This window comes from Lactuca sativa, chromosome 2, assembly GCF_002870075.4.
Source record: "Lactuca sativa cultivar Salinas chromosome 2, Lsat_Salinas_v11, whole genome shotgun sequence".
Lineage (NCBI taxonomy): Eukaryota > Viridiplantae > Streptophyta > Magnoliopsida > Asterales > Asteraceae > Lactuca > Lactuca sativa.
This window is the reverse complement of record NC_056624.2, coordinates 164,470,594-164,486,408: the sequence shown is the minus strand read 5'-3', so window position 1 is coordinate 164,486,408 and position 15,815 is coordinate 164,470,594. Positions and strand designations below refer to the sequence as shown.

At 41.7% G+C, this 15,815-nt stretch overlaps 1 protein-coding gene across 1 annotated transcript; it reads right to left on the bottom strand.

Annotated features, from left to right (window-relative positions):
- Positions 1 to 10,894: 10,894 nt before the first annotated feature.
- On the bottom strand, positions 10,895 to 13,573 carry LOC111902569 (serine/arginine-rich splicing factor SR45a). The gene is made up of 6 exons (XM_023898393.3): positions 13,457 to 13,573; positions 13,328 to 13,347; positions 12,316 to 12,547; positions 12,092 to 12,241; positions 11,514 to 11,583; positions 10,895 to 11,377 (listed from the first exon to the last, which is right to left on the bottom strand). Exons 1-6 carry the CDS (start codon positions 13,457 to 13,459, stop codon positions 11,079 to 11,081), a joined length of 774 nt encoding a protein of 257 aa, XP_023754161.1. The 5' UTR covers positions 13,460 to 13,573; the 3' UTR covers positions 10,895 to 11,078.
- Positions 13,574 to 15,815: the final 2,242 nt, after the last annotated feature.

Genomic DNA, 15,815 nt, shown 5'->3' with positions numbered 1-15,815 from the left:
AGGGACTCGGCGAGTTGGCGGCCCAACTCGGCGAGTCAGGTCAACTGTGGGTTGACTTTGATCAGGAGAATTGACTTTGACCAAGGGTAAAAGAGTCATTTTACCCCAGTGCAGTGATTAGCATTTGATTGAGAGTGTTATGGATTTGTAGCCGGGGAGATACCGGAGCAGCAGCAGTTAGCTTCCAGAGCCATACACACAGCAGCCAGTTCACGAGGTGAGTTTCCTTCCAGTAGGAACAGGGTCTAAGGCCACAATGCCGGCCCGTTCAGTTAGCAGTAGTTTCAGGACTCCGGTCCAATGCAGTAGTTAGTATGTTTGACGCCTCCGTGGCTCGGATAGGATGTATGTGTTTATGATAGTTGACATGTTATGCTATGCTATGTTCAGTCAGTTAGCTTCAGACTCCGGTCCGATGTAGGGGACAAGGTCCCAGTCAGTTAGCTTCGGACTTCGGTCCGATGGAGGGGACAAGGTCCCAGACAGTCAGCTTTGGACTTCGGTCCGATGGAGGGGGCAAGACCCCAGTATGTGCTTTATATGTTTTTGCTTGGTATGTGGTAGTTCGGGGGAGCTCACTAAGCTTCGTGCTTACAGTTTCAGTTTTGGTTTCAGGTACTTCCGTAAGCAAAGGGAAGAGCTCGGGATGATGGCATCGCACACACCACAGCTTCAGTTTTATCCTGGGAGTTGATTCAGTTTCTTGATTATGATATGTTTCAGTTATGATACAGTTTTCCTCACAGTATTTTATTATGGTTGAGAAACATAGTGTGTGGTTTTTATGATATGATACTCAAATTTATGGTCGTATTTTTGGGTCGTTTCAAGTTGGTATCAGAGCCTTGGTTTGAGGGATTCGGATACACTTCCGGGTGTATCTGAACTCAAACTAAGGGAAAATAAAAGGTTTTTAAAAAGAAAAAAAATGTTTTCTAAAAGAATTTTAAAAGCACTTAGAAAGAAAGGAAATTTTTTTAAAACGAGATAAGGGTGTGGTGCATGCGATCAGCCGAGCTCAAGTAAGTACTCCCAAATTACCCATACAAGTTATTTGTTCAGTTTCAGTTTCAGTAGAACAGCATGCTAGTATAGGACTAAGGATCTAGGAGGATGCCTTATGTGCCTGCTTTATGTGTTACAACTTTATGAGTATTGCATGCTAGTATTGAGTAGACAGCAGTAGGATAGCCTGTTTAGGTTATGCCTGATAGTATGAGCTTAGCATTGTATGCTAGTACAGTTTCCTCGTTATGGGGATAGGATTGCTTGAGTAGTTCTTGTGTTCGAATGTTGCTTGCTTTGTGCTTTGTGGGACTCTGAGTGATGGGAGTTAGCCATTAGGTGAACACGTCACACCACATGTGATCAGGGTTGAATAATCTCATAGTGCTAGAATTTTCCCTATTGCGCAGCTCTTGTCTGAGTCCAACCGTTATAGGGACGAGTCTTTTACTTGAAGGATTATTTGAGCCTCGTCACATGTGATGGTGTTCAGGTGGTGGCTAATTAGCATTATAAGGAGGCCTTCAGCAGCTGAGGACTGGTTGAGTGGAGTCAGAGATTTCCCTAGGGCAAGCCTAGGATGAGAGTAGCAGAGATCAGTAGTAGTAGAAGTGACTTGGTGGAGTCAAGGCAGTTCTTGAGGAAAGAACGGATAGATGTGGAAGGTAGTATGGGCCCGTACTACTGAAAGCAGAGGATCCGCACTCGAATCAAGGAAGGCCGAGACAAGACCAGGAAGCTAGTTGTAGTATCAATGATCCCTCGAGATATTTCAGTTTTCTGATGTCGTTGTGATGTGTTTCAGCATGGTGGTTTTGCGTTCGAAACCAGCAGCCGGCAGTGGAGGTGCCGGGGAGGGATCAGGTTCAGGCTCGGGGGACGAGCGTATGGATGAGCAGACCAGAGAGTTTATCTCTTCAGAGATTACTCGTATCATTGTAGAGCAGACTCCTGTGATCTTCGGTTCGATCAAGGAGGGTATCCTTGAGCTGATGGATGAGAGATTGGGCACCTTCCGTGCCGAGGTGGCGGCCATGATGGGGTCGCGCACCCTTACATTCAGGGAGTTCAGGGCATGTGGAGCTCCGGACTATCATGGGGCACGGGACCCCATAGCGAGTACTAGATGGTTGGCGGATGTGGCCAACGCTTTCCGCACTAGCAGGTGTCCCCGAGGGGGACAAGGTCAGATTGGCGTCCTGTCTTTTGAAGGACAGGGCACGGGATTGGTGGGAGGAGGTCGGACATACCATTGGAGATGATGCAGCATTGGACGCCATGACCTGGGCTGACTTCTCTACCAGGTTCAGGGCGGAGTTTGCACTGGTTATTGAGGTGCAACAGTTAGCTAGGGAGTTTCAGGACCTCACCCAGACTACAGAGACAGTGGCGGAGATCACCGCCAAGTTCAGGGAGAGGGCTCTTCTCGTTCCTCAGTATGCAGCCGATGAGGAGATGAAGAAGGCCCGTTATCATGAGATGTTGCGGAGCGATATCCGCCAGTTTGTGAGCCGGTCTAGCTGTAAAACGCTGGATGACATGATTGCCAGGGCTCGGGAGAGGGAGATTGATCTCGAGATGGAGAAGAAGAGGAAACCGGAGGCGGTTTCGGGTACAGACAGTTCGGGCAAAAAGCCCAAGGTTTCAGAGCACAGGTCCAGGAGTCAGCCGATCCACAGTCAATGTGGCAGGTGTGGGAAGATGCACGATGGGGTGTGCAAGGCAGGGAGTTCCGGCTGCTACAAGTGCGGTCGGATTGGGCATTTGAGCAGGGATTGTACGGCCCCTGCTACTGCCGTTGCAGCATCAGATCTGATTTGCTTTCAGTGCAATCAGAGGGGACATAAAAAGTCCCAGTGTCCGAGTTTAGCCGCAGCAGGGAAGGTGGCTGCACCTGCCCCTGCTACCTTGAGGATTACAGATGGCCGGCAGGGCCGAGCCGAGATGCCAGTGGCGAAGAGTAGGGCGTTTTAGATGACAGCAGAGGAGGCGCGAGCGACTCCTGATGTGGTGACGGGTATGTATCTTCCCTTCATCTCTTTATTATTATTGATTGATTATCGCTTATGATTGTATGTTTTATTTAGGGTCGTTCTCTGTGAACGGCATTTCTGCTATGGTATTATTCGATTCGGGGGCTACCCAATCATTCGTATCGCTTGCGCTTAGCAAGAGATTTAGTAGAGCTCCAGGGGAGCTGGATTGTCCATTAGAGGTTGAGATAGTAGATGATAGGACCGTGAGGGTCGGCAGAGTGCATAGAGGGTGTTCTCTTCAGTTGTTTGATGAGCAGTTTTCAGTGGACCTGGTTCCTATTCCCCTGCGAGGGAATAAGGTTATTGTGGGCATGGATTGGCTAAGCCCCAATGGGGTGGTGCTTGATTATGAGCTTCAGCTAGTGAGGGTTCGCACTCCCAGTGGGGGAGAGTTAGTGATTTAGGGCGAGAGGCCACAACGCGGACCGACCTTTTGTTCCGCCGCAAGGGCGAGACGCTATTTTCAGCAGGGTTGCGCCGGTTATGTAGCTTATGTCTTGGATGCCCGGGAGAAGGGCAAGACGACAGTTGATAATGTTCCTATAGTGCGAGACTTACCGGATATATTTCCCGAGGATTTATCGGGGATACCTCCTGAGAGGCAGGTTGAGTTTAGGATCGACCTGATTCCTGGTGCGGCTCCGATAGCCAAGGCACCGTATCGCCTAGCTCCCCCTGAGATGCAGGAGTTGTTTACGCAGCTGCAGGAGCTGCTAGACAAGGGTTTCATTCGGCCGAGCAGTTCGCCTTGGGGAGCGCCAATCCTGTTTGTGAGCAAGAAGGATGGGTCGCATCGTATGTGTATAGATTATCGGGAGTTGAATAAGGTAACGGTGAAGAACCGTTACCCATTTCTGAGGATAGATGATTTGTTTGACCAGCTTCAGGGAGCGTCTTGGTTCTCCAAGATCGATTTACGCTCCGGGTATCATCAGATGCAGGTTAGAGATGAGGATGTGCAGAAGACTGCTTTTAGGACCAGATGGTCATTATGAGTTTGTGGTGATGCCATTTGGGCTCACCAATGCCCCAGCCGCGTTCATGGATCTCATGAATCGCGTGTGTAGGCCGATGCTGGATCGGTCAGTGATAGTATTCATAGATGATATCTTGGTATATTCCAAGACGTAGGAGCAGCACGAGGAGCACCTAAGGGAGGTGTTGGAAGTTTTGAGGAGGGAGAGATTTTTCGCAAAGTTCTCCAAGTGTGAGTTCTGGTTGCGTGAGGTGCAGTTCCTTGGTCACCTCGTCAACCAGAAGGGCATTTTGGTAGATCCGGCCAAGATAGAGGCCGTGATGCAGTGGGAGGTCCCGAAGTCTCCATCTGAGATTCGGAGCTTCCTAGGGTAGGCAGGGTATTACCAGAGGTTCATTCAAGATTTCTCCAAGATAGCAGTGCCGCTCACCCGACTGACCAAGAAGTCGGTGGTATTTCGTTGGGGGCCTGAGCAGCAGACAGCGTTCGAGACCCTCAGACAGAGATTGTGCGAGGCTCCGATCCTTACCTTGCCAGAGGGAGTAAAGGACTTCGTAGTCTACTGTGATGCCTCGATCACAGGTATGGGAGCAATGTTGATGCAGCGAGGCCATGTGATAGCTTACGCCTCGAGACAGTTGAAGCCTCACGAGGCTAATTATCTTACCCATGATTTAGAGCTGGGGGCGGTTGTGTTTGCCCTCAAGATTTGGAGACATTATCTTTATGGGGTCCGTTGTACTATCTACACGGATCACAAGAGTTTGAGGTACCTTATGGATCAGCCGAGTCTGAACATGAGGCAGAGGAGATGGTTGGATGTGCTGAAGGATTATGACTGTGAGATCCTTTACCATCCAGGGAACGCCAACGTGGTGGCCGACGCACTAAGCTGCAAAGTGTCGGCAGCCCCTATCAGAGATTTGTGTTTGAGGATGACATTGATCACTCCATTGTTGGAGCGGATCAAGGAGGCTCGGGTTGAGGGCCTCAAGGAGGAGAGGCAAAAGTGTGAGAGGATAGTGGGCTGAGTAGCCTCGTTTGATTATGACAGCCGGGGGTTGCTGACGCTTCACGGGAGAGTGTGGGTACCGTACTGGGGTGGGGTACGGCAGATGTTGATGGATGAGGCTCATAAGTCTCGATTTTCTATCCATCCAGGAGCAACGAAGATGTATAGAGATCTTCGACCCGATTATTGGTGGCCCTGCATGAAGCGGGATGTCGCTTGGTATGTTAAGAGATGCCTGACCTGCAGGAAGGTCAAGGCGGAGCACCAGAGGCCTCACGGCAAGATGCAACCGTTAGACATTCCCGTGTGGAAATGGGAGGACATCACCATGGATTTTGTCACCAAGCTTCCCAGGACCGCACGAGGAGTAGATTCGATATGGGTAGTAGTGGATCGGTTAACGAAGAGTGCTCATTTTATCCCGATCCAGGAGAGTATATCGGCAGAAAAGTTAGTCGATATCTATGTGCATGAGATCGTGGCATGTCATGGAGTGCCGGTATCGGTGGTGTCAGACCGAGATGTCCGTTTTACATCCAGATTCTGGAAGCGGTTCCACGACGAGATGGGTACTCGTCTCCATTTCAGCACCGTTTTCCACCCTCAGACGGACGGGCAGAGCAAGAGGACGATTCAGACTCTCGAGGACATGCTCAGGGCATGTGTTTTAGATTTCGGTGGCAGTTGGGATACGTATCTTCCGTTAGCGGAATTTTCGTATAACAACAGTTATCATGCGAGCATTGATCGACCTCCCTTTGAGATGTTTTATGGGAGGAAGTGTAGGACCCCGATTTGTTGGGGCGAGGTCGGTCAGCGAGTCATTGGGAGCACAGAGGTGGTGCTCAAGACGACCGAGTTGATCCAGCAGGTCCGCAGTAGACTGCAGACTGCGCAGAGTCGGCAGAAGAGCTACGCCGACAAGAGGCGTTCAGACTTGGAGTTCCGGGTGGGTGATATGGTCCTTCTGAAGGTCTCACCTTGGAAGGGTGTCATCAGGTTCCGGAAGAGGGGCAAGTTGGGTCCCAGGTTTATTGGTCCTTTCAGGGTTTTGGCCCGGGTGGGTCGGCTTGCTTATCGGTTGTATCTTCCTGAGGAGCTTAGTCAGATCCACAACACTTTCCATGTGTCTCAGTTGAGGAAGTGTTTGGTGGATGAGTCAGCAGTCGTTCCCCTAGAGGATATTCAGGTTGATAGCAGCCTGAATTATATTGAGAGGCCGGTCGCGATTCTGGACCGGAAGACAAAGACCTTGAGGAACAAGGAAATTTAGTTAGTGAAGGTGTAGTGGCAGCACCGGAAGGGGTCTGAGTGGACGTGGGAGGCTGAGGAGGAGATGAGAGAGCACTACCCAGAGATATTTGCAGATTCAGCCGTAGCAGACTTCGAGGACGAAGTCTGAGATAAGTGGGGGAGAATTTTAACGACCCGTCCCCGGTATGATGATTCCATGGTATTTAATTAGAAGTTTGTAAGAGGGACTCGGCGAGTTTATAGCCTGACTCGCCGAGTAGGGACGGGATTTCGAGCACGTGTTAGTCGGCGACTCGGCGAGTCCATATTCGGGACTCGGCGAGTCTGCCTGTCTGGAAGAAACCCTAAATCCCCGGGTTGCTCACTATTTAAACCACCTTATAGCCCCCAATCTCGCCTCCTTCACCCTCAGAGAGCTGTGAGAAAACCCTAATCCGTTCTTGAGTGATTTAAGTGTTCTTGTGTGATTTTTTGAAGGCTTGAAGAAGAAGAAGAAGAAAGGAGCAAGGGGAAGAGGTGTAGAGCAAAGATTCAAGGGCAAATCATAATCCATTGAGGTATTCTTCGGATTCCCTCCCCTTTTATGCTTCAAATTTCCATTAGAACTCTTCTAGTAATAGTTTGATGCCTTTCTCAAGCCTTATGATTGTATGGATGCCTTAGTAGATTAAGATATCCTTAGATCTGTTCATTTAGGAGTTGTAGAGCCCGAATCTATTGCCTTTTTGAAGATACCTTGCATGAAAACCCTAGATCTAGCCTTTATTATGCTTTTTGAGCTATTTTATCTTCATGGATGCATATGGGCACATAAAGATAGAATCTTTACGTGCTAATCGAGTTAAGGGAGTCCAGATCTATAAGTTTTATACACTAGATTCAAGCAGAATCGAGTTTTGAGTTGTTGCATGCAAGCGACTTGGCGAGTCGAGTCGCGAGTCCCCGATTTTCCCCTTTTGAGTGATGCCGAGTGGGACCAGTGAGTGGTAGAGTGGACTCAGCGAGTTTGAGGTCAGACTCAGTAATGGAGGGACTCGGCGAGTTGTTCATACAACTCGGCGAGTCCAAGGCAATCTTCTTAGCCCGAAGAACAACTCGTCGAGTTGTTCATACGACTCGGCGGGTCGGATGCAGATTGCTTGAAGTTTTAGATTTGAAAGGGAACTCGTCGAGTTGATGCCATACTCGACGAGTAGCAGCGAGTAGGGTTGAGAAGTGAGAATAGGGACTCGGCGAGTTGGCGGCCCAACTCGGCGAGTCAGGTCAACTGTGGGTTGACTTTGATCAGGAGAATTGACTTTGACCAAAGGTAAAAGAGTCATTTTACCCCAGTGCAGTGATTAGCATTTGATTGAGTGTGTTACGGATTTGTAGCCATGGAGATACCGGAGCAGCAGTAGTTAGCTTCCAGAGCCATACACACAGCAGCCAGTTCACGAGGTGAGTTTCCTTCCAGTAGGAACAGGGTCTAAGGCCACAATGCCGGCCCGTTCAGTTAGCAGTAGTTTCAGGACTCCGGTCCAATGCAGTAGTTAGTATGTTTGACGCCTCCGTGGCTCGGACAGGATGTATGTGTTTATGATAGTTGACATGTTATGCTATGCTATGTTCAGTCAGTTAGCTTCGGACTCCGGTCCGATGTAGGGGACAAGGTCCCAGTCAGTTAGCTTCGGACTTCGGCCCGATGGAGGGGACAAGGTCCCAGACAGTCAGGTTCGGACTTCGGTCCGATGGAGGGGACAAGGTCTCAGTCAGCTTCGGACTTCGGTCCGATAGAGGGGACAAGGTCCCAGTCAGTCAGCTTCGGACTTCGGTCCGATGGAGGGGACAAGGTCCCAGTCAGTCAGCTTCGGACTTCGGTCCGATGGAGGGGGCAAGGCCCCAATATGTGATTTATATGTTTTTGCTTGGTATGTGGTAGTTTGGGGGAGCTCACTAAGCTTCGTGCTTACAGTTTCAGTTTTGGTTTCAGGTACTTCCGTAAGCAAAAGGAAGAGCTCGGGATGATGGCATCGCACACACCACAGCTTCAGTTTTATCCTGGGAGTTGATTCAGTTTCTTGATTATGATATGTTTCAGTTATGATACAGTTTTCCTCACAGTATTTTATTATGGTTGAGAAACATAGTGTGTGGTTTTTATGATATGATACTCAAATTTATGGTCGTATTTTTGGGTCGTTTCAATTTTTTTGTGGGTTCAAGGTTCATCTTAGTGGAAGAGTCGGTGGTAGTTGAGGCGGTGGACTAACCCAAGCAAAGGAGAAGCAGTGACCTCGGATGAAGAAATACATAAAAAGAGGTGGGGGAGCAGACCATAACACATAGTCGTGAAGAAGAATAATAATGATCTTAATCTCATTTGCTTACAAAGGCGGTAAAGTACAAATACAAAGAAGACGTATACAACTCCAATTTTAAAAATGATCTAAAAGGCCCCTGAAGAAAAAAAAACAAAAATTGACCATATACAAATACCTAGGGACCAATCATGCCAAACCTTAGCCACTTTACTGTAGCTAAGGTTGGATAATTTTAATATATAGTATAATTATTTTCTTTTATTTAATAAATAATAGTTGTGAGACCTGTATTGTATTATATAGATTAATTTAAAAAATATATATATTAAATATAAAGATCAAAATATTTAAAAATTTTGAATTTATAATAAAAATAAGAAAAATAATGATTTATTATAATGGAAATGTTTTTTATTTTTTAAATTTAAACAAATAATTCAAATAAATAAAAAAAACTAATGAGCTTTAAATTTGGGAATTTTGAAATTAAAATGTAAGTTTATTAGTGAAATAATATCCATTTATTACTACAGTTATTGCAAATATTACATTAAAATATAATTTGAAATTTAATAAAATAGAAAAAAAAAACACATTAAATGACATGTGGAAAAAAAATTAATTTAAAATAACCAAAAAATAACATTTGGCAAATTAAATAAAAGTGTGACAAGTGACAAAAAAAACTTCATTTATTAGAGATAATATCTTTTATTTTTTACCTAATAAAATAAAACTTACTGATCAACGGAGGAAGTTATTTGTAAACTCAAACATAATCTACATAATAAAGAGATTAGTGGGTCAGAAAACTCAACTCAAGCCCAACAATTGATGAGTACTTGCGAAAATCTTGGTGGCCTATGATTTTTCTTTTGGATTTTCGCATGTTAGTCCTTGTGATTAAGAAAACTTAAATGGTGATAATTTCTATATCACCAATAATTAACAAATATCAAATGAAATACATGTGCAAAAGTTATGAAGGTTTATTTTTACATTTTTCACAAATAGTTTATTTTAGAGCTAAAAGAGTATGAAATGTTGACATCTAAATTAGGAGTTTAATATGTAACCCTTTTTATAAATAATACAATAAAAACAAAATTAACTCAAATGGAATCTATATATAAAAGTTATGAACGATCAAAGTTGAGTCATTTATAATCTTTTTTACCGAGTAGCCTATTTTTAGAGCTAAAAAGTACGTCTACATCCAAATTTATAGTGTATATTAGTCATTTTCTCCAAGGACTATACAAATCTTATAAATGTAACAACTAATAAGTTATATAAATTAACAATGATACTTTAGACAATTTTTGACTGGTTTGCTAAAACTAATAATCTCATTGAACATGACCCACGACCAACACATAAGGTCGTCTGGTATACCAAAAACAAAGGGGTTCGTGGTCTACGTGGCCACGAGCGTTGTCCGTGCACATCAGCCCGAACCTTCGTGGTCGTGGTGATTTGTAATGGGGAGGACGAAGGACCACGACCAATGGCCTTCTTCTTCTTCTCTCTCTGGCGTCTTTCTTCTTCCCCCCCTCTGATTTTCGTTCGTGATCGTCCTATACATACCATCATTGATTAGTGGTTCGTGATGGTTCATCAAATGCATAACAGACAGTCTAATGGAATATAGATACCGTGAGTCAAGATCAAATAAGAAGGAAAATTTTAATAGGAAAGTAAGAAGTTTTTTTTTCTACATATTTTTTTAAAGAACAAACAAAATTTCATAAAACATCTTTTTTATTCATTTTTAAATAAATTAAGAAAAATTTTATTTTTATGACAATTTTAATAAATAACAACAATATAAATGAATCATCGAGATTTTTTTTTTTTTGAATCATGTTATTTTTGATGCATCTGGTGATTCATTTGTTTTTTTTTTTTTTTAAATCATTTGTTTTGTTTGTCAAAAAATATATATAAAAAAAAATTTATCTTCCTATAAAAAAATGTCTTGCGGGATCTATATCCTAAATACCACAACTTTGCACATTGCACGGCCAAAATTGTACACTCAACGTTTGAACTTTTATGCATGTTTTGTGACGTGATCTTTCGAATCTCAAGTGATTTCCCACCCTCCTTGTACCTTGTTTTTTCTTAATAAATTTACCAACAAAATAATAAGTTTAGTCGAACTTCTTCACATAATTTTTAATAACCAGTTAAATCGTCATTGTAACTAAAAATGTATCCACTATACTCATACTTGTTGAAAATGTGTACTCTTCCACATATTGTGGCCATATTTGATTTTCCAACATTAAAAAACTAAAAGCATGTCTAAAAGACTAAAACCATAAGCATAGACTACATAGATGTCTTGTCTGCAACATATTATATAAGAGTTCACAAGATAGACCCAATTTCACCGTTTTAAACCAACAATAGAAAAAAAAAAAAAAAAGAAAGAAAGAAAAAAGAAAAAAGCACAACATATATTTGGATTGAAAAGTTAACTAAGCATTCTAGCGACGAGCATAGTGCCTTTCGGGACTCCTGTAAGGTGGGGAATAAGGAGGAGACCGTGTTCGCTCCCTCCTTGATCTCCCACCATAGTAAGGTGACCGCCTAGGAGAGTAATCCCGCCCACCACCACCACCACCTCTGTATGGTGGCGGTGACCTCCTTGGAGAGTAATCACGGCCACCTCTATACGGTGGTGGTGACCGCCTTGGGGACCTCCGGTATCCATAGTCATCCCGCCCAGAGCCACCACGATACCTCCCTCCTCCACCTCCTCCACCTCCTCTGTCACCACGATAGCCTAAACAAAACATGACAATAAATCTCATTTATATCATTTGGCAAAAGAACTGGCTAATTCCATTCCATTCCTTCTCTTATTCCATCACACCAAACACTACCTAAAAGATTAAAAAAAAAAAAGGAGGAAAATTTACCAGTGTCCCTAGTGTTTTTCAGGCCCAAGTAATGTCCAGGTGTGGGTGTTCTTGGACGTTTCCTTCTCGACTGAAATATATAAAAATAAACAACCTCAAGTAAAATTTCTTTTAACAAACATATACCTCAAATATCATTCAACTACATACACATTATCAACATGCAAAATTTTCATTATAAAATATTTTGAAAAAATAAAAGCCATGAATCTTTGGATGAGTAGAAAAAAAAATGCATGTGGCTAGCAGTACCCCCATATCAGGTTCGGGTAAACGATACCATTAACCGCGGTTAGTTGATAGTTGAATATATTTGCAGTTGATAATGACCGTTGATTAGTTGAAAGTATGCCCATGTTGTAATAAGCTTTTGCTATGTTTAGTTGTTGAACACATGTGTGAAATGATGCTGTTGTTTAAGGAAGCTGGCCATTTGATCAAGCTGATTAAAAGTTGCATTGTGATTGATTCATTCATTGATTGCTGCCAACATAACTGATAATATACCCAGTAGAGTAAAGTAAACCTCAATATACTTTCAAACCATGGTTAAGTTAATTTAACTTAACTTAACTTACCCTCTCTACAGTTATCTGGCGATGTTCAAGAACAGACTGGTTAAGATGCTTTATGCAGCGATTTGCATCTTCAAGAGTATCCATTGTTATAAAAGCAAACCCACGTGATATACGTGAACGAGGCTCCACAACAAGAAAACAGTTGGCCACCTAAAGAAAGAAAAAGTATTAGTCTTTAGTCATTTCCAAGAAAAAGACATTTACGCCCTTGGAAATAAACTAACCTTTCCTTCTTTTGAAAAGTGTTCTTCTAGCTGTTCTTGTGTGACACGTGTGGAGAGGCCGGTTACATAAAGGGTATTTCCGGGATTTACAACCTCTTCCCTTCCACGACTTCTGGATCTTGACCTTGATGCTGGCCTACCTCTTGGCCTTGACCAGGATCTTGACCTAGATCGAGACCTTGACCTGGATCTTGACCTGGATGGTGCTTCATAGGGGGGAGATCGTGAATACCTGGAAATCATATTCATATCCATACATCAAGCACTTAAAACATTCAAAATATGACATTTCATAGTATGTAGCCTAGATGTTGTTTGAATATTTGTTATTTTGTAAGAGGGACTAGAATTGTTTCACATAATCATGTTCATTGTTGTCATTTGTCAAGCTGTGCATTATATCAAGAAGCATTATGTGATGAATTGTAGATTCGCTAAGCTTACATGATGAGTGTAAACATAAAATTCTGATTCAAGGCATACAAATTGGAGAAAATGCTAACATACAGTGACAAAAGATTTTACTTTGCAGTTTATTGGCTCCATATCCTAGTATTATAGATTATAATTATAAGGAAACTGGAAGATTACATGCAATCCTATGAAGATATCAAGACTTCCAACTCGCAGCAAGCTATTCAAAATATTCACGCTCAAAAAGGAAAAAACATATAGTGTGTGCTCTGAAACATTTTGCATTAAAACTCAAGGAAAATACAATAACTCCGTTTAAGGACATGTCGATGTACAATAACATGCTACTCGAAGCTCAGTATTCAGTATCAGACCCTATTCCAATCTGACAACACGAATCTCCACTTCATACTCTTAATAGTATCTTTTTATTTAACGAATAACACAGTCTAACCTCGTAAAGGGTTTCGACATGATAAAAACAGTAATACAGGTAGGTTTTAACAAATCGAGAAACTTTAGGTAACGAAAAGCACGCCAATAAGCAAGAATCGAGAAATAATAAGAACAAAACGAAGTTTAGGAATTTAGGGTTTACCTTCGTCGAGGAGAGTCAGCCTGTAAATGATAAGAGTAAACGCATTAAAAATGTGTGAGAAAAAACGGATGAATTTTCATGTTTACGGAAATAACAGGTGATAAAAACACAGACGGAGAAAGAGCTCACCATTTCTTGCAGCCAAGAACCCTAGATCGCGAAATTTGATTTTTTTATCTTCTTCGAGGGTTTTTGCAGCAGACCTCTTTTCGACGCTATTTAAAAAAAATGTTTACTGAAACGTGAAAAGGGGCAGGCGCTCGCTCATTTTACAATAATGTCTAGAGACTTTACTCAATTGACAAAAAGACATCTAACTTTACGTTAATTGACATGGAGGCCCTTTCAATGATATTTTACATAACTAAAATTAGACCTGGCAAAACATGACATGATACGAACCCGACATGAAATTAGCGGGTTATGGTCAGAGATTTCGACACGTTTATGTAAACGGGTTGACACAACACGACACGATAATTAAACAGGTAGGGTTAGGGTCAAAATTTTCAACTCGAATATGACTCAAATATGATTCGTTTAATTATATATTATTTATTATAAATTTCATATTTTTATAAATATATTATATGTTATAGACTTGTACTTGACCAAACTTAATAATTAGAACTATTATTCAAATTTTCAAAGTTACTTAATATAAACTTACTATAAATTTTGTCGTTCCATCTCATAACTTCAGTGTTTCGCTTTTTCCTTTTTTCCTCTACAACTCTTACTTTTCAACCTTTTACAAGGCCTAAACGTTAACCCGAAACCCGACACGAAAATAAATGGGTTGACACGGCACGACACGATAATTAAACAGGTCGGGTTAAGGTCAAGCCCTTTCAACCCGTTTAATGTCTTGACACGACACGAACCCGACACAACATGACACGTTTGCCAAGTCTAACCAAAGTGATAAAATTACATCGACCTTATTCCACAAGAATAACCATCGTTTTCAAATTACAAGAATAACTTAAATACTCATTGAGTTCGATTGGAGTATTTTTTTTAACTTCATTATTATTTTTCAAACTATGTTTTTCAACAAAAAAAAAAAAAAACAAACAAACAAATTCGACAAGAGCTTTTTTCTAACATTTTCGAACTAGGCCTTGATTTTCGAAATTTTTTATGGTGAATATAAATTTATATCATACTTAAAAATATTGATATATACGTCAAATTTAAAACTTGTGATCAGAATATCGTTTGTCTTCGTTAGCAAAATGTGTGGATTCTATGATCAGCTTTTCGATCAACGTCCAGATTTAGGTTGGTATCATATCTCCCATAGATCCGACACTTGAAGTATTTACCAATCTTCGATCCATGAGTCAGTCATTCGCAAAACCACTATAGAACAGGTAATCGTCGATTCCATGTTGTGGGACCGTACACACAACTTTTTAAAACGTTCCCCGTAAATGTGTAAAAAATTTTGTTTTCCTTGTTTAATACCAAGAATATCTCTATGCAGGCTAGAAACTCATTGCTCCGGAAAATATTTCTCCAAAATTAACTTCGTGATCATGTTCGATGTAGAGATGAAGCCAAATGAAAGATCGTATAACCATTATTTCGTTGAATCTTCCGGTGAAAAGGACAATGCTCTTAACTTTGTCTAAACTTCTATTATGGCATTTTGTTTCATTTAGGAACAAACGACATGAAACTTTTTCATAAGTTTGCGAGGATCTTCGTTTTCCAGCCCTCGGTAACTCGAAAGAAGGTGGATTATCGCATATTTTAGTTTGAATTTTTTGGCAGCTAGAAAATTGATGCATATAGGTTGCCTCACCACCACCTGAGTTTCCCACTACCATAATGTTGTTTTTGGAACAACCATGGTTGCTTCTAGAGTGGAAGGTTCGAAATCGAAAAATCATGTGGTTTCAGATCTTATGGAAGATGACGGATATAATTTATTTGCACTATGAGTGGGTGACAATGGAAGTTCTTTTTGCGAAAGATGTAAAGTTGAGTTCGGGATCGTTTAATAATAAATTGCCTTGTGGATTGGTGATTTCTGGCGAAAAAGAAGGTGATGAAGTTGAAAAGTTTGTTTTCTGCTTCTGAATCTTCGTTTCTTTCTTTAGCTTCCTTGCGTTTTTCTAGATTTTTGGATTGAAATCTAGCGGGGTACATGTACGTAAAGATCTTGGCATAATTTTTTTGAAATAACATGTATCCGACAACAACGCTAATTTGTTTGGTGCGTTAAAACCTAAACAAATAATGAAGGGGTAATAAAATAATTGTTTGGTTGCACTAAATTTAGCGCATGAGAGTATGGTTAAATCCACATGGATATAATATAGAAGTCAATGTTTTTTACGTAAGACACATACTAGTCAAAACAATAAAATGAAAAGGGGGATTTTGTTTAAAATTATAAATAAAAATGCAGAGAATATGTAACATCCAAAATTTTAAACCATTTTTTTTTCATTTTAATTTAGATAAAACATTGTTCATA

Bases quoted from the DNA above. Each gene is read 5' to 3' on its own strand.
- LOC111902569 (XM_023898393.3), bottom strand. The intron at 12,548-13,327 runs GTAAACCCTAAA...TATGATTTCCAG, and splicing joins GCTGACTCTCCTCGACGAAG to GTATTCACGATCTCCCCCCT. The intron at 11,584-12,091 runs GTAAGTTAAGTT...TATATATTTCAG, and splicing joins GCCAGATAACTGTAGAGAGG to TCGAGAAGGAAACGTCCAAG.